At 43.2% G+C, this 16,725-nt stretch overlaps 6 protein-coding genes across 6 annotated transcripts; 5 read left to right on the top strand and 1 right to left on the bottom strand.

Moving 5' to 3' along the window:
* Positions 1 to 233: 233 nt before the first annotated feature.
* TrAFT101_010805 (uncharacterized protein) lies at positions 234 to 1,259 on the bottom strand. Its single transcript, XM_024908738.2, has one exon. It carries the CDS (start codon positions 1,154 to 1,156, stop codon positions 296 to 298), a length of 861 nt encoding a protein of 286 aa, XP_024756749.1. The 5' UTR covers positions 1,157 to 1,259; the 3' UTR covers positions 234 to 295.
* Positions 1,260 to 2,351: 1,092 nt separating this feature from the next.
* On the top strand, positions 2,352 to 3,695 carry TrAFT101_010804 (uncharacterized protein). Its single transcript, XM_024908737.2, has one exon. It carries the CDS (start codon positions 2,589 to 2,591, stop codon positions 3,570 to 3,572), a length of 984 nt encoding a protein of 327 aa, XP_024756748.2. The 5' UTR covers positions 2,352 to 2,588; the 3' UTR covers positions 3,573 to 3,695.
* Positions 3,696 to 4,310: 615 nt separating this feature from the next.
* Positions 4,311 to 5,616, top strand: TrAFT101_010803 (uncharacterized protein). Its single transcript, XM_024908736.2, has one exon. The coding sequence runs from the start codon at positions 4,412 to 4,414 to the stop codon at positions 5,276 to 5,278; it is 867 nt and encodes a 288-aa protein (XP_024756747.1). The 5' UTR covers positions 4,311 to 4,411; the 3' UTR covers positions 5,279 to 5,616.
* Positions 5,617 to 6,361: 745 nt separating this feature from the next.
* TrAFT101_010802 (uncharacterized protein) lies at positions 6,362 to 9,307 on the top strand. Its single transcript, XM_024902761.2, has 6 exons — positions 6,362 to 6,944; positions 6,998 to 7,687; positions 7,755 to 8,195; positions 8,259 to 8,787; positions 8,856 to 8,923; positions 8,991 to 9,307. Exons 1-6 carry the CDS (start codon positions 6,478 to 6,480, stop codon positions 9,214 to 9,216), a joined length of 2,421 nt encoding a protein of 806 aa, XP_024756746.1. The 5' UTR covers positions 6,362 to 6,477; the 3' UTR covers positions 9,217 to 9,307.
* An 842-nt stretch (positions 9,308 to 10,149) lies between these two features.
* On the top strand, positions 10,150 to 11,710 carry TrAFT101_010801 (uncharacterized protein). Its single transcript, XM_024902760.2, has 2 exons — positions 10,150 to 10,465; positions 10,542 to 11,710. Exons 1-2 carry the CDS (start codon positions 10,182 to 10,184, stop codon positions 11,539 to 11,541), a joined length of 1,284 nt encoding a protein of 427 aa, XP_024756745.1. The 5' UTR covers positions 10,150 to 10,181; the 3' UTR covers positions 11,542 to 11,710.
* A 2,981-nt stretch (positions 11,711 to 14,691) lies between these two features.
* Positions 14,692 to 16,121, top strand: TrAFT101_010800 (uncharacterized protein). The gene is made up of 5 exons (XM_024902759.2): positions 14,692 to 14,907; positions 14,962 to 15,242; positions 15,308 to 15,502; positions 15,557 to 15,800; positions 15,856 to 16,121. The coding sequence occupies exons 1-5, from the start codon at positions 14,791 to 14,793 to the stop codon at positions 16,030 to 16,032; spliced, it is 1,014 nt and encodes a 337-aa protein (XP_024756744.2). The 5' UTR covers positions 14,692 to 14,790; the 3' UTR covers positions 16,033 to 16,121.
* Positions 16,122 to 16,725: the final 604 nt, after the last annotated feature.

The following is a 16,725-nucleotide window of genomic DNA, read 5'->3' as shown; positions in this document are numbered from 1 at the left end:
TCTCTCACGCTTACTTCTTTCCTCGTAGCCGATATATTGAGTTTCAGAGTGGCATTGACGCTGCAATTCTGCTCGCATATGATTAGTAGTACTGTCTTGCTTAACGAGACACCTTTCACCTTTGTCGCCAATGGCATGAACGATGAATGATAGCGGCGGCACACCTTCGAAAGCTTGAATAGAACGGGGAAAAAATTAGCAGCATTCGACATTCACAGTAGAGAAATTCTGCACGCTAGGGTAATTAATTGTATTTGTGAAAGAACTAAGATTCATTTATAAGTTTGTAAATAGTTTAGTGTAGGAATTCTGCCACCTCTTTTGCGATCAATGCTCCATCACTCTCCACCGCAAAATGGCCTGCATCGATGAGTTTAATAGTTGCGTTGGGCAAGTCCTTTTTAAACGCATGAGCTCCAGCTGGAATAAAAAACACATCATTCTGCCCCCAGATTGCCAATAGAGGCACTTGAGAATTTCGGAAGTATTCTTGAAACTTCTCGTACAGTGGAACGTTATTTTGATAATCCATGAAAAGGTCAAGCTGCGCGTCTGTCCTTCCCGGGCGCTGCAATAGAGTGTAGTCCAGCGTATAAGACTCAGGTGCAATCGTTTGTAAGTCAGGAGTGCCATTCTCATACTGAAATTTGGTAATATCGAAGTTCAGCATGGCGCCCGCGATCTTAGAACGATCATCCGAGGTGTTCTTGCTAGCCCAAAAATCTTTAATCGGTGCCCAGACGTCACCAAAACCTTCTACATAAGCATTTCCGTTTTGGGTGATAATTCCTTCCACCGATTCTGGGCGACGTAGTGCAAGACGGAGGCCAACTGGAGCTCCATAGTCAAAGACATAAACCGCGAATTTGGAGATAGAAAGTGAATCTAAAAATTCAGCGACAACATCTGTAAGGGATTCAAATGTGAATTTGAAACCTTCAGGAGTCTCTGTGAATCCGAAACCGGGCAAGTCCGGAGCAATAACGCGATATTTTGTGGCGAGCAATGGAATGATGTCGCGATACTGATGTGACGACGACGGGAAACCGTGGAGTAGTAGAAGAGTTCTGGAAGGATTTTCAGGACTTTGCTCTCGATAAAAAATGTTCACACCACTCTTTGGTAGTGCTACGCGAATGTTCCGTGTTGCGGCCATTGTGCTTGCTTTTGGTTCTATGATGTCGAATCTGTTGATATATGCAGCTTATTAGCCGAGCAATCTGGAATTGGTACTGTTTCCTTTGTTGTTCTTTTGTTGTACTGTTGATGAATTGTATATTCTGGCTACTTTCTAACAGGAGGACTTTATATACTTTTATCCTTCAGGAAAATATAGCTGCTATTCTATCTTTGTCGTTGTTAACCATAACCAAGGTTTTCCGTCTATTGTTGCATTCAATTAGGCGCCTCCGCGGTTTGGAATTACTGATGGATTAAAGTTACAACGACGTCAGTCACTAAACCAAATGGGGGAAATGCTGCCTGCGCACCCACATAACGTTTATGCGCGCTAAAGGTGATATTTGCTCAGTCACGTAATCTGGAGAGAAAATTAAATGACGGAAAAAAAAGGAAAAGGAAGACATATGAAAGAGATTAAAAATTAAAGAATAAAGAATGATAATGATAATGATGACGTAAAAAAAATAACTACAACTCAATTAAGGCAGTGCTCATTTTTCTTTGGCTCTCTTCAATGGACAAATTATATCGAGATTTCAGAGGTTGGGCTATTGGGCGAAATATAGTACTCCGTAGTTCATTCACAGAGAAAATTTCTCTTGAGAGCATCTGGAACACAGCGAGTATTATCTCAGAAACTAATTGGCTCAGAAAATGAAGCCGTCGAATAATCATTCACAGAAGACTCCTAATAACAGAAACTTCAAAAGGCAATACAACAACTCGGTACGGCTTCTCGTCCATTTGCAATACTATGAAGTATCAATTGCTCACGCAGGCCGGGCGACGACTTGGACTACGAACTAACGGGGAGGATGGGCCAATTTCATGACCTTATTAGACCTAGCCTTAGGAAAGAGGTCTCTTTGACTCGGCATCGGCACACCCTTTGAAAGGGTCTCATAGCTCCACAGACTCTGCGGCGAAATACAGGCGCTAGAACGAAAGCAGTCAATGCTGCCTCTAGCCGTGCTTGCCAAGCTCACACGCTAACGGCGCGGACAATTCCGGGTGTGCCCACGCTCCAACTGACTTCTCGACGATTACATCACTGGTATGCCGGTAGTGCCATTGACAAATCAGCCCAGTTAACGACTATTGGCTTTGTTTTTTCTGTTTGCCTTTGGGAGGTGTTGACGTAAACTGCTATAGCTTCAATAGATAGGATTTGTCAGGTTAAGACTATGCAGATGGCACCACATAATGACAGTTGCGTATATACGAATTAGGAACAGCCGCATTCTACCATTTATGTTATATATCTGTGCATTTCCTCATCTGAGCATCTCTTCATCTCTGCATCTACTCATCACTATTTGTGGCATACCCTTCTATCTGAAACCACCTGGACAAATCCAGTACTTTCAACAAAAGTTTTACCTTTGAATCCTCCTCAATAGAACATCATGGCGGAGACTATGAAGGCCATTGTGATACCGAGATTCGGCGGACCCGAGGTTCTTGAGATCCAAATAGTGCCTAAGCCAGAACCTATCGCCGGTGAAGTGCTGGTTAAAGTCTTTGCTTTCGGTGTAAACCACGCAGAGATGCACATGCGAAAGGGTGAATGGGACGAATGGAATCCCATCACTGGCTTAGAGTGCGTCGGGGTTGTCGAAGCTTGCCCAGGCGGCGAGATAGATATCGGCACCAAAGTAATTGGTGTTATGGGAGGAATGGGCAGGAATCGCCCTGGAGGATATGGATCATTTGTTAATGTTCCAATTTCTAATGTGGTGCCAATCAAAACAAACCTTCCTTGGGAGCAGTTAGCAGCTGTCCCGGAAGTCTATTCGACGGCATACTCTTGTTTATTCACGGTTCTCGATCTAAAGGCTGGTGAAACCCTACTTATCCGTGGATCTACCTCAACACTCGGCCAAGCAGCGCTTCACTTAGCTGTTGATGCGGGAGCTCGGGTCACAGCTACAACACGGCGGAAAGAAAGATTTGACGAGATCAAGGCGAGGGGGGCTGTGGACGCGAAGCTTGAGCACAAGGACCTCCAGTCAGAGTTTCCTAGCGGATTTAAGTTTGATAAAGTATTGAACTTGATCGGCAACAGTGTATTGGTGGAGTCTATCGGTCTGACTCGGCCTGGTGGACGGATGTTGCAGGCTGGATGGCTGGGCGGGCTGGCACCCGTGGTCGATTTCAACCCCATGGTTGAGATGGAGTCTGGAGTGCACTTCAGCTTATTCCACAGCAAAGTGCTGGGTACACCCGAATTCCCTATGTCTAATATTCCCATTCAAGACATAGTTAGCAAGATTGAGAGAGGAGCATGGGACGCTAAGCCAGCGTTTGTTTTCGAATATAACGAGATTCAAAAGGCTCATGAAATGCTGGATTCGCATAATGCGGGAGGGAAAATCGTTGTAAAGCACTGATATAGAGGTATATTCCAATAAAAAGTCAACTGTGCTAATAAAACACAGCGCATCTTGTTCTATTGAAAAGTAGGATCTTTACAGAGCTTCAAGACGTAGAAATCATATTATTTTCAGATATTTGAACATCTAATTAATTCTCAATCTATGGGTTATCCACTCCATCTTTTGTGATGGCAGTTAAGGTATCCTGTTCTATGGGATAAGTGTATCTACTAGCATGAGGTATAATATGGAGGCGGAATTGCTGCACCTTCTGGTATTATCTGTTGAAATTTTGTGGTCCAAGAATAAATAGGGCATTTATCTATCTGCAGTTAAACAAGTTTCTTCTTAAACCTTACCATGATATTTTCAGAAAATGCCTGTTCGATTTGATAGCCAATTTTACCCTAACTCAGTGTGGTCAAGTGTGACTAATAACTTGATGAGTTGCTTATTGACAATTAGGAAACGCATCTCTAAACTAGCTAACATCCATACAAACATAACCTCGGAAGTCTAACTCGTCTTACTGCGATTGGAACCATAGAGCGAAAACAAATCACAGAATCATTTGATCTAGCCGGCATTAAAGTGTCGCTTTAAGGAATCAAGTGTTGCCGGGGAAGCAGGGAGCTGGCCGTCATGCTGCCTTTAACGCCGCATCTAGCCGTCCAATGGACCCAGCATGTTGATCGCGCCCTGCGCAAGACTGAGTGCTGCTAGAATTTGTCGCGACCTTACTTGTGCCCATATAATGGTAAAAATTATTATATAGCCAAGAAGCTTGGCTGCTGAGAGAAGAAAAGCTGGAGGAAAGGAATAGCCGCAGTGAAGAAAAGCTTTCACCACGCAATATGAATATTGGATTTCTGGGACTGGGCGTGATGGGTACCCCCATGGCGCTCAATCTATGCCGCAAATTTCCTACGACGGTTTGGAACAGAACGGTCTCCAAATGCGCGGTATTAGCACAAGCAGGTGCTACGCTAGGTCACACTCCAGCCAACGTGGTCGAGCAATCCGATATTATTTTCATGATGATGTTTAACGGGCCTGCCCTACGATCCGTAATCGACGATGACTTCAAAAGGGCGCTTAGGGGAAAGACACTCGTCAACACCAGCTCAGTGTCCGCGGAATTCAGCCACAGCCTAGCAGAAGAGATCCGCGAAGCAGGAGGGAAATTTATCGAGATGCCTGTCAGCGGAAGCAAAGTTCCTGCTGAACAAGGCACCTTGGTGGGAATGATGGCGGGCGACCAGATCGAGTGCGAGCGCATCCGGCCTTTCGTGGAGCCGATAACCAGCGCAGCTATCTATTGTGGGCCTATCGGCTCAGGTTTGAAGACCAAGTACGCGGTCAACATCTTTCTCATCACCGTTACGGCTGGCCTTGCAGAGTCAATGAATCTAGCCAGGGCACAGGGCCTTGATCTTCAAGCGTTTAGCAGTGTGCTGGATGCGGGCCCTATGGCTTCCGCCTATTCCAAGATAAAGCTGGCCAAAATGGCCAGGCAAGACTGGTCCGCCCAGGCGGCTGTGAAGGATTGCTACAACCTCACTGAACTTATCCAAGATGCAGCAAAGGCTGCGGAGGCAAAAACCCCTCTTATGGAAGTGTGCAACTCTCTATATCGACAGGCAATGGAGTCTGGGTTCCAAGATGAGGATATGATGGCTGTTTATAAAGTATTTTCAGGCAATAAGAACAGCGATTTGTAAGGGTTATTGTGTTGAACTGGGACGCTGGTGAGGATTAGGGCAGTGCTTCACAATCGGGCAGGTTAAATGCGGTATTTCCAAGCTAGCAATGCTACTAATGAGGGAAACGGAGAGCTACCACAACTACCGTCAGGCTCAGGACATGCTCTCTACCACGAGGCCCTCACAGAATGCTACTTGAGGTACAAATGGCGGTAAATTACATGTACTCTTCCGTAGTCCAGTAGCACCCTTTATCGTCACCGAGGGGGAGAATTTTGCAAGTTATTTTAGCTGCTTAATTTTTCTTGGAACAGAAAACAAATCAAAAGCCTGCTTTTTGCCATGTTTCTGCCGGCTAAATTGTAATCATATTGCGTTGGATCTAGCATTTCTCCTATGCTGGCTAGTGGACACAGGCACCATGGAGCTTGGCAGCAGCTGAATTGACAGCCAGCTAGACCTCTTTGTGGACCGACATTGCGCGCTAGGATCCTTTTTCACGTGGGATGTGCTATAATGGTGCGGGAAGCGATATAGATTGGGTGCGCGTGTAAAATCTCTGGCGGCACGATTTCGCACAACTGTTCGTCTTTGAAGAGGGTTTAGAGACCCAGAAACCTCGAAAAGAAGTTTGAATTAGACGTAAAGGCATTAGAAACAATAAATAAGTCGTTCCTCCTCATGTCGCAGAGTTTACATAGATCCCTGCCTAGCATTGTATGTAAATTACAGTCGTTTTGCAGCCACACAAATACTGTATGCGAGTATGAGTAGATAAGTATACCAGCATCAAAAAGTTCCAGCGTCCATCTAAGATACTAGCTGCTAGAAGTACCTAATACGTAAGAACTCGGACGCGCTTTACCCAGAATACCTTCATGCCGACTTTCCGGCTCATTTACAAAAAGACCCTGACTGTATGCAAGGGCCAATTGATAGGCACTGCTCCACATCTATTGGTTTCCCCTCGCAGGGTCCATCGTAGCAGTCTTATCTCTACACGTGCGATCTATCACTCTATTGGATTGGACGAGATTTGTCCACATCGGGCACATGAAAAATATTTCTTAGAATCGGATCGTATCCGATATATGCCTGCACGAGTGTAACCATGACAAGCCTCTAAATGGCAGGTGAAAAATGAAATGGAGATCCATAGCCGTGCTGGTGCCTGAGCCGGCCAGCCGTTTGGTATTAAATGCCCCGATGCCTCGGCCATGCTGCTGCCGTCGCCTGCTAGAACCTGTGAGCTGCTATTTGGCTGTTCCCCTTGGCCTCTCGGTATCTCATTGGTCGTCTTGGTGTTGGGTAAAAGAAATCGATTCAGTATGAAGCCCGCCTCTACCTCTGCTCTTCTGGGAGCGCTTGTCGCTGTAACGGTCGAGGCTGCGCCAACTGTTGATGAGCTCTACCCGTACACAGGCCCAAAAGTCCCGGTTGGCGACTGGGTTGACCCGACTGTCAAAGGCAACGGCAAGGGATTTGTACGACTGGTAGAACCACCAGCCGTGAAGCCTGCGTCTTCAAACCCGACCAACAATATTAATGTCATTTCAATCTCATATGTACCAAGCGGCATTAATATTCATTACCAGACTCCTTATGGCCTTGGAGAGTCTCCCTCCGTCGTTTGGGGATCTAGTGCATCTGAGCTAAGTAAAACCGCTACTGGTAAAACTGTGACGTATTGATGCCTCTCGTTGTCCTTTATTCACAGCATCTAATACGATTAAATAGGTATGGCCGCACGCCTTCTTGTTCGACTGCTGTAACGACTCAGTGCAGCGAATTCTTCCATGATGTGCAGATTACCAACCTAAAACCCGGGACAACCTACTATTACCAGATCCCAGCGGCTAACGGTACCACTGCATCTGACGTTCTCTCATTCAAGACTGCAAATGAGGCAGGAGATTCTTCAGCGTTTACTATTGCAGTCATCAATGACATGGGCTATACCAATGCTGCCGGAACGTACAAGTACCTCAACGAAGCTATTGATGGCGGTGCTGCCTTTATTTGGCATGGAGGCGACATCAGCTACGCGGATGACTGGTATTCAGGCCTGCTCCCATGCCAAAGTGATTGGCCAGTGTGCTATAATGGCACATCCACTCAGCTACCCGGTGGTACTGTACCAAAAGAATATGATACTCCTCTTCCAAGCGGCGAGGTTCCCAACCAGGGTGGTCCGCAAGGTGGTGACATGAGCGTATTATATGAGTCAAACTGGGATTTGTGGCAACAATGGATGAACCCTATCACCCTTAAAGCACCTCACATGGTGCTTCCGGGAAATCATGAGGCCAGCTGCGCGGAATTCGATGGCCCCGGAAATGTCCTGACAGCTTATTTAAACGAAGACAAGGCCAATGGAACGGCTGCGAAGTCTTCGCTCACTTATTATAGCTGCCCTCCTTCACAGAGGTACGTTGCATAAAAGACAAAGCAGAAGGCCCGTGAGTCTTCGCGTAATATAACTAACAGGCAATAGAAATTTCACCGCTTTCCAAAACAGATTTCGCATGCCTGGAGATGAGACGGGAGGAGTTGGAAACTTTTGGTATTCTTTTGACTATGGCTTGGCCCACTTCGTTTCCCTTGACGGAGAAACCGACTATCCCAATAGCCCCGAATGGCCATTCGCCAAAGATGTGAAAGGAAATCAGACTCATCCTTTTGCTAACCAGACCTATGTTACTGACAGTGGTCCATTTGGCAGCGTTGATGGTAGCTACAAGGATAAAACAGCGTATGCGCAATACCAATGGCTGAAGAAAGACCTGGAGAGCGTAGACCGCTGCAAAACGCCATGGGTCATTGCGATGAGCCACCGCCCATTCTATAGCTCTCAAGTTTCATCTTATCAGGCAGCCATCCGCGCAGCTTTTGAGGACTTGATGCTTGAAAATGGTGTTGATCTTTACCTTTCGGGGTATGTTAATAGTCCGCACCTAAGTAAATCTTGGCGACATATACTCACCTGATATTTATATAGGCACATCCACTGGTATGAACGCCTGCTTCCCCTTAGAAGCAATGGCACTATCGACGAAGTCTCTGTTATAAACAATAATACCTACTGGACAAATCCCGGTGTTTCAATGGCTCATATTATCAACGGAGCTGCGGGAAATATCGAGAGCCACAGCACTCTGGGCTCGGACCCGTTATTGAATATCACTACTTACCTTGACCAAACCAACTATGGATTCGGCGGATTGACTGTTCATAATGCTACAACCCTTTCATGGAGCTACATCCATGGCTCTGACGGCACGGAGGGTGATAAGCTTACTTTATTGAAGAGAAGTGCTTCTGCTGGGACTTGTAGTTCTACGAGCAGCTCCTCTGCAGTTGTTTCGTCAGTTTTGAGCACAGCAACGTCTACCTCGGCGTCTATCGCAGTATCTGTGTCTGTGCCTTCAGAGGCAACCACCGTAACGGAGGTTGTTACGAGCTACACAACATACTGCCCAGGTAGCACGGTTTTCACAGCTGGATCCAGTACTTATACGGTCACAGAGGCAAGTCATATTTCAATATTGCCCGTTCCTGGGCACTGGTCGGCTAACGATTATTTACCTGTTCATAGGCTACGACCCTCACTATCACTGATTGTCCTTGCACATTAACTCACACAGTCTCAAATGGGGCCACAATGTTAGTTACTCATTCTTTCTACATTCTATATCGGTTAAAAAGCGACCTTGTAACTGATATGATTTAGCACTTCTGAAAGCCTTCTGGTCACTGTTACGACTGCTGCTGAATCTGCAGCTGGCTCTTCTGTGAACACGAACTGGAATACCACCGTGCCTACTGGAGGAGCATCGCCAGCAACCACAACTGGAGGCATACTCGCTCCCACGGTGCCAGTTAGCAGCAGTGGATACCGTGTAATAGCTTTGCCAAGCCTTAGTAGTGTTTTGCTAGTCTTATTATTGTCGTGGTAGTTTAATCGGCAAACGCAAAAATGCTGCAATACTAGCTTATATAAACCACTTTAATATAATATCCTTTTTTTTCTTATATTTTAATAAATAATAAATATACTTCCGTAGAAATAAACATTATTGAAACATTATATTTTCGTCCCGGCCTGTTTTCTTTCTCTGTCATAGCATGAGTTTTGTATATACCTCCATACGCGCTATTACGCTCAGAGAGACTATTTAGGTAGTAATTCGGCTTTTGCTGCAGTACTACCTGAGGAGACATTTTCTAGCTAAATTACTCATTTTCAATTTCAGCCGCACTGCTACACAAGAAAATTACTTAAAATGGACAATAATCTCTCAACTTCAGTTGCACTGCGGTTTTGAAATACACTGAAAATATTTTCAGAGCTACTATCATGATTGGGTTATTTTACCTGGCGTTTATATAATGGAATTATGAATTCTTGTGGTTTTTTAAACAAAGAAATTGCTGTTATATTTTGACGTAAATATATTTTAATGTGAAAGCCAGTAGCTAGCGCAATAGCTATCGTAATATCTGATACTACCATTAGCGGAATGTCTGAATGCCAAGGTCAATATCTGAGACTTTCATCTAAAGTCTATAAGTTATATTATTCAGTATCCAAACGCAGATCGTTTCCGCATCCTAGCACTGGTGAACAATATTACCGCCTCATAGACCCGCAGGACTCTCGTAATACATTGTTACACTGAGTTACACCACATATGAGTCATTTATTCCTTACTTACTACTTCTTGGCAAAGCTTCTTAGCTTACCACTACCATATTGTCATTCCAACTCATTCTCGCTATGCCATACTAATGAAATGGTTGTTGTAAAAATCTTTTGTGGTATCCCAGGGATATATATATGTAAGCTTGTGAGGCGGAAAAATACTCGCTGTTCGTCTGCAGAGACATCAGTTTCGCCGCTAGCGCGTTGCACAAGGTCATTATGCTATTGAAGTTTCTTCTAGTTTGCGCGGCTGTTTGCGATGCGTCTCACAATTTCTCTATACCAAATGTTGCAGCTTCTTTCTACAGCACACCCACACCATTCAAGATCAATGTAGATCCCAAATTCATTGAAGACACACGACGTCGGGTTGAAATAACAAGAGCTCCTATTACTATTGGCGATGTAGATGACGGTCCGACACTCGACAATTTCACCGTCATTCGAGATTACTGGGTTCATGAATACAACTGGGAAAAAACTCAAGGATCTATAAACCAGAGGTGTGATGCTTTCCAAAAAGAGCAGCAACCGGCCATGCTCAATATCTATTCTGCTAACATAACATACGCCGTAAAGGCTTAAGCAGTTTACAACTATTGTAGAAGTTGCAGATGATAACACCACAATTCCAGTGCCATTGCACTATGTTCACCATCTTTCGCCCAGAGATGATGCAATTCCTCTTCTCTTCATTCACGGGTGGCCAGGTTCTTTTCTTGAGGTCATGAATATCATTGATCAGCTGACGAGTCCTCCAAACGCATCTCTACCTGCATTTCACGTTGTTGCTCCATCAATTCCAGGATTTGGCTTTTCGCCTGCTCCTCAACATGCCGGTTTTGGTCCGGTGAAATCTGCACAAGCTTTCAATGCTCTAATGCAGCAACTTGGGTATCCCAAGTACGTTATGCAAGGTGGAGATTTTGGAGGCATGATTCTCCGCTACCAAGCGAACATGTTTCCGAAGAATGTTGTCACTGCGCTCAGCAATTTCTGGGTTCTCATGCCTTCAGAATATGACCTTCATAATCTCATGGTAGGATTATCAAGCGATGAGGAGACATTCTACATCACCAGATCAGAGGGATTTGTCAATAATGATAACGGATTCCGGATGATCCAGCAAACAAAGCCTCTTACCGCGGCCTACGCTCTCACTGATTCTCCATTGGGGAATGCTCTATGGGTATATTCCATTATGGAAATAATTGTTGACCCCACAGATTTTGCTTGGACGCCTGATGAAATCATCACTTGGTCACTGATGTATTATATACAGGGCCCTTATGGTGGCATGCGTATGTATAAAGAGATGTTAAATGATGGGGCATTCTCTAGCGTTGCTTTTGCAGATCTTCCAATAGTGTCGCAACCTGTGGCAATTAGCCAATTTCCTTACGATCTTGCATACGGTCTACCAATCGATTGGGCAAGGCGAGGCGGAAACGTTGTGAAATGCTTTGTTCATGACCATGGCGGCCATTTTGCTTCATATGAGGTTCCTGATCTTTTGCTTAACGATATCTGGAGCTGGTTCGGAGATAAAGAAAATTCAGGAACGGGCATCTTTGATTAAGATATTACTGCGCTTATAGGAAGCATAGAGGTATTTTCCCATTGTTTATAATGCGGGAACTTGCTATGTATATAGCATTTAAGCAGGTGTATTTAATATTTAAAAAGTAGAATTTATATTATTACAATAGATATATACCCACCTAGGTATTGTTAAATATTAAGGTAACTTGAAGTATATATATATACAAGGTAAAACTAAAATATATAATAAATATAATAAATATAAGTAATAGTTAATAATTTTAAATACTAGAATATAATAAAAGGTATTATATTATTTTGAATAAGCGCTGTATTATAGTAAACGGTATTATATAGTAGTAGCCAAGCACTTTACTATAGTGAATAAATACTGTATTATAGCGGACAAGTGCTGTTTTATAGTATATAGACATGTAATAAGTATAGCAGATAAGCGCTGTAATATAGTGGATAAGTGCTGTATTATAGTAAAGATCCCTGCTGTATTATAGTAAAGATCCCTGCTGTATTATAGTAAAGATCCCTGTATTATAGTAGCTAAAGGTATAAGAACTTCCTTCTATAAGCTGTATTTTTTTGGACACTAAATATGCCTGCTCGAATACACGATAAGTTATCCTGTATTTAGTAAAGATGAAAATTAATAAAATCCTGTACTTAGAGCATCGTAAAATAACTGTAAATTAAATTACTCAATTAGTATCATGGTAGCAATCTTGTTTAAATTACTCGACACTTATAGTATATCGTGCATACATTATGTTTCCCTACCAAAATTAGAGGCTCACTCTTGTTACTACGGGGCCTCGTTGGTTCCCACCATTTGAACATTTGTAAGCATTTGCCATTCTCTTTACTCCGTAACTAATTCAAAGCAGCATTCTAACTTCGCAACTGTGACTCCCGTGCTTGATTAGTCTAGTGCGTCTAAAGTTAACATCTACCTTACACAAATAGCATCGCGGTCAAAGAGAATTCAAACAGCACTAGAAAAATTGCGCTCACTTTGCAATTACGTAGATGTATGCCATGGCCAGCGTCGTCATTACTAAAACTGACATATAATAGTAAGAATTATAGGTACATACAAGAGAAGTAGTTTCACTATCGCCGCGAGGCCTTTGCGTGCAGCGGAATATATCAGTGTCCGAGTTTCGTCACCTAGTTATTTAAGATTTAGTTTGTGGTCGCCGAAAATGAAGTCTTTGAAAAGTTGCTGCTGGAGTCGAATAACGCAAATGCCCAGTCTTCTTTCCTACTCAGTATGCTTTAGGCAAGAACTATTCCGTACATGCAGCTTTACCGCATTTAGCTTTTGCTATTTTCCTACTGCGAGTTTCAAGTACGTTGTCAGCCGAAATACGTCAAGATGCTCTTCTATAATATGAATAATATCCACATAACCACACAAATTGCAGTACGCTTCCAGTAAAGATGTCGACTTCTTCTACGTTCATTTCATAACAAATAAATTCTTAGAAGTTGTGACTCGACAAATGCGCTGTGCTCTTTGCAATGAGCGGCTTGAAATGTCCACCCATAATACATGACGGCATTGTATCCCCAGCGCAGCATCGAGGACGTATAGACTTTTTCGTAAACTGCGCATCCGTCCGACGGCGAACGCTTACTCTCGCTCTCTGCCGCCGCCGACAAATCCTCGCTCTCTTTATCTCAGCGCCCATTGATCGCCTAAGCCAACGTGCGCTACCGTCCATGTGCTTCTTACTAGAGATTAGATGCCCTCTGGGAGTTGTTCTTTCAGCTCTTCCAGTTGAACTTCGATGCTATCTCATCAACCAAAGACTGCAGAACCTCCAGTCCGTTTGGGTGGCTGATTTTCTTACCTGTAGCACCGATGTGCCGAAGGATAGCAAGACATGATTCGTCCGATCGCTAATAAATACGGAGATATTGAAAGACGTGTTTCGGGAGCGGGTCAGCAATACTTACCACCGCGTGAAACGTAATAAGCCTGAACTAGGTATCCGCCAGATATTCTACATCCAAGAAGTAGGCAGTACTGTTCACAACATTTAATATATGGTATAATTAATACAGAATTGCAGTTGAAACTAATAATAGAAGAAAAAAAATTCAGCCTACGCAAGAATTTTAAAAGCCAAAGGTTGTGTTGATAGAACTAGAAGCATAAGTGCCAGACCAGAACAGTTAGAGCGTTAAATTCGCAATGATTCACTTATAACACAGATCATACCTTGAATATCTAACCCTTGAGCTTCGTGAATCAGTCAAACACTTCATGAATCGAGTGTAACGTACGGGAGCTTATAGCTGTGCTGGAACCATGACTACCCTTGGGCTGTTGTTACATCGGTAGAAGCCACGGTACAACTGACAACCTGCCGAAAAAAGGGCCGTCTTGGTCATCTTTGTTACATATCCTTCTTACATTGCATATCTGCATCAGGTTGGGGCTAGAACCAAGTAAGAGTGAGAAATCAAGACTAGGTTCGATTCGCTCAACCAAAGCAGCAGCCAGCATCTTCAATTGCAGACCAAGGTCATTATACTTTTGTTAAAGGCGTTAAATACTGTTGTGATAAGAGTTACCATCAAAACTCAAGAGTCAAAGTTCGTGTATACCATGTGTTCAGCGAAGTATCGCATGTTCGTGCACAACGTGCGTCAGGGCTCTGGACGTTGGTTCTTTAACGAAACTGTTATACTAGCCTATGAGCTAACCCTTCAACGTGCATTAGTAGCAGTCTAATGTAACGAGATTATGCTACATACAGTACAGCGTCTGGCTTGGTCCATATCTGTCAAAAGTTGGGATGACCTAACCTGGCACCATATACAGTATTGGGCACTCGCACCACAGCTTAGCATTAGGAAGGTGCCATTTTCCTATATTCCATATGGCTGGTATGGTGCATTTTTTCACCAACACAGCCTCGTCACCGCCCCAATACACTCCACATGACTCGAATCCTGCCGATAAACAACAGGTATGCTGCAACTCACTAAGCTTAACGTTCTTCTTATGCTAAAATGATGCTGCCTAAAGATCCCTGGAGACCCACAATGTTAGTCCTGACAATATCTTCCCCCTGAGATGGAAGTGGTTCAATGGAAACCGTTAGGAGTAGCTAAATTGATGACAACCCACAAATGCTGTATACATATATAGCACTGGGAAGCGACGTGATACAAGGCTACGAATATATTTTGCTATGCTGCGAACAATTAATTGAACTTAACCGATATATGCCATTTTTTTGCTTGTTAATACCTATTCACCATGTCTGTGTTTCGACAAGCAGCTGCATTCATGACGTTAGGATCTCTGGTCCAAGCGTTCTCGTTGCAAACCACATATGACTCAAGCAACTTTCTAGATAAATTTTATTTTCGAGATGTAAGTACTAAATATTACTAAAGTGGCAATACCACTAACAATTAGAACGGACAGGCTGCTTATTATTACCCAACTTATCCAGGCGACCCAACTGACGGATCGGTCAATTATCTGAGCAAGACTGATGCATTAGCCTCTGGAATCGTGAACACCGATAATAATCAAGTCTATCTTGGTGTAGATTATACCAACAAGGCCCAGCTTCTTGGCAATAGCACAACCGTCCATGGCCGAGATAGTGTACGTTTGGAGTCTGTGGATACCTGGAGCACAGGCATTATGATCGCAGATATTGTCCACATGCCAGGCACTGCATGTGGTGTCTGGCCGGCATTGTAAGTTATACATTTTCGCATTTTCTCCGTGTTGAGGCGCAAAATTGTTAAATTTATACATTCAGTTGGGCATACAACTTCAACGAAAATCCTGTCGGTGAGATTGACATCATTGAGAATATAAACATGCAGACTCAAAATATTGTTTCTCTACACACCTGCGGTCAGTGTACTTTCACCAACATTGGTGGCACAGATGAAAGAGCAAATTGCAATAACGGGGGCACGATATCCCAAGCTTGCGAGGATGGACAAAACTTGTTAGTCAACTACATCTTCGAAACATGCTCAAGCTGCTAAATTTTCTTTTTCAGTGATGGATGTGGTAATACGATGAGCAAAGGCTCCTACGGAAGCACGTTTAATGCGGCCGGAGGCGGCATTTATGCTACATGGCTGGAGCATGACGCTCTCAAATTGTACTGGTGGAAGAGAAGTGATATACCAGCGGACATTGCCAGTGGTAACCCTGATCCTACTAAATGGGGCACCCCGGCTTCACAGTTTCTTAGCGGTAGCAATTGTAATGTTGGGAAGTATTTCAAAGAATTAACAATTGCAAGTTCTTTTGATATAATTCCTTCAAATTTGGTTCATTACTAACATTTGCTAGATCATCAATACAGACTTCTGCGGCAACGGTATAGACCAGGGCACCTGGGAATCTGGTTGTGCAGCTTCTACAGGAGTAAAAACGTGCGATCAATATATTACTAATAACCCCAAGCGTTTAAAAATTCTTACTGGTTGTTTAACTCTATCAAGATTTATAATTAAGGAATTGGAATAAAAGGACAACTTGAATTCTTCGATACAGGGCTTCATACAATTATTTTTGTACATACTCATATTAGAATACAAGTAAATTTAATATTTGCCCCAATTTAACGGTTGTTAATTTTTTTTTTTTTTTTTTTTTTTTTTTTTTTGCCTATGATTGAACTGTTATAACATTTATAATTGCCATCAATATATCTCCAATGCTGCTCTAGAATTTAGCCATCTATTAGACTATATCATCTTAACTAGAGATATATAAACCTAAAAGACAACAGCAATCTTCGCCATGATGCTTGATCTACGGTGCTTCATCCCCATTGTATAACTTTTGCTATATCTAGCTCTTATTGCATCCATCATTGTTACTTCACTTCGTAATGTCCATAGAGCCTCGGAATGGACTTGTACAACTACCTTTGTTCAATGCGGATCTGTAAGCCCCTATACACTAATTATTCAGATAGCTTTTTTTTAGGGAGAAAAAAATTTACTCTAACCATCAACTCTATCCGTCTTTACCAACCCTAAATGAATGCACACCTAAACGACGAAAATTAGCATAAAAAAGTTTGGATTTAGTCTGCTTTTCATTAGCTATGGCTTAATTCTTAGCTCCCTAGTAGTAAGGTCACCGTTTCCGGCACCAGCAACGCGGTCTTCAATCTCTGTTTTATCAGCCTCGCTAGTGTCACCTACTCTTCTT

This window comes from Trichoderma asperellum, chromosome 7 (genome assembly GCF_020647865.1).
Source record: "Trichoderma asperellum chromosome 7, complete sequence".
Taxonomy (NCBI): domain Eukaryota; kingdom Fungi; phylum Ascomycota; class Sordariomycetes; order Hypocreales; family Hypocreaceae; genus Trichoderma; species Trichoderma asperellum.
Note: the sequence above shows the minus strand (reverse complement) of the source record. Positions and strands in the feature narration are given on the sequence as shown.

Excerpts from the sequence above, each read along its gene's own strand:
- TrAFT101_010804 (XM_024908737.2), top strand. The coding sequence starts at position 2,589 with ATGGCGGAGACTATGAAGGCCATTGTGATACCGAGATTCGGCGGACCC.
- TrAFT101_010800 (XM_024902759.2), top strand. The coding sequence starts at position 14,791 with ATGTCTGTGTTTCGACAAGCAGCTGCATTCATGACGTTAGGATCTCTG. Across the intron at positions 14,908-14,961 it reads ATAAATTTTATTTTCGAGAT|GCTGCTTATTATTACCCAAC; the intron begins GTAAGTACTAAA and ends TAGAACGGACAG. Across the intron at positions 15,243-15,307 it reads TGTGGTGTCTGGCCGGCATT|TTGGGCATACAACTTCAACG; the intron begins GTAAGTTATACA and ends TTATACATTCAG.
- TrAFT101_010802 (XM_024902761.2), top strand. The coding sequence starts at position 6,478 with ATGCTGCTGCCGTCGCCTGCTAGAACCTGTGAGCTGCTATTTGGCTGT. Across the intron at positions 6,945-6,997 it reads GCTACTGGTAAAACTGTGAC|GTATGGCCGCACGCCTTCTT; the intron begins GTATTGATGCCT and ends ACGATTAAATAG. Across the intron at positions 8,924-8,990 it reads GTCTCAAATGGGGCCACAAT|CACTTCTGAAAGCCTTCTGG; the intron begins GTTAGTTACTCA and ends GATATGATTTAG.
- TrAFT101_010805 (XM_024908738.2), bottom strand. The coding sequence starts at position 1,156 with ATGGCCGCAACACGGAACATTCGCGTAGCACTACCAAAGAGTGGTGTG.
- TrAFT101_010803 (XM_024908736.2), top strand. The coding sequence starts at position 4,412 with ATGAATATTGGATTTCTGGGACTGGGCGTGATGGGTACCCCCATGGCG.
- TrAFT101_010801 (XM_024902760.2), top strand. The coding sequence starts at position 10,182 with ATGCTATTGAAGTTTCTTCTAGTTTGCGCGGCTGTTTGCGATGCGTCT. Across the intron at positions 10,466-10,541 it reads CAAGGATCTATAAACCAGAG|GCTTAAGCAGTTTACAACTA; the intron begins GTGTGATGCTTT and ends TACGCCGTAAAG.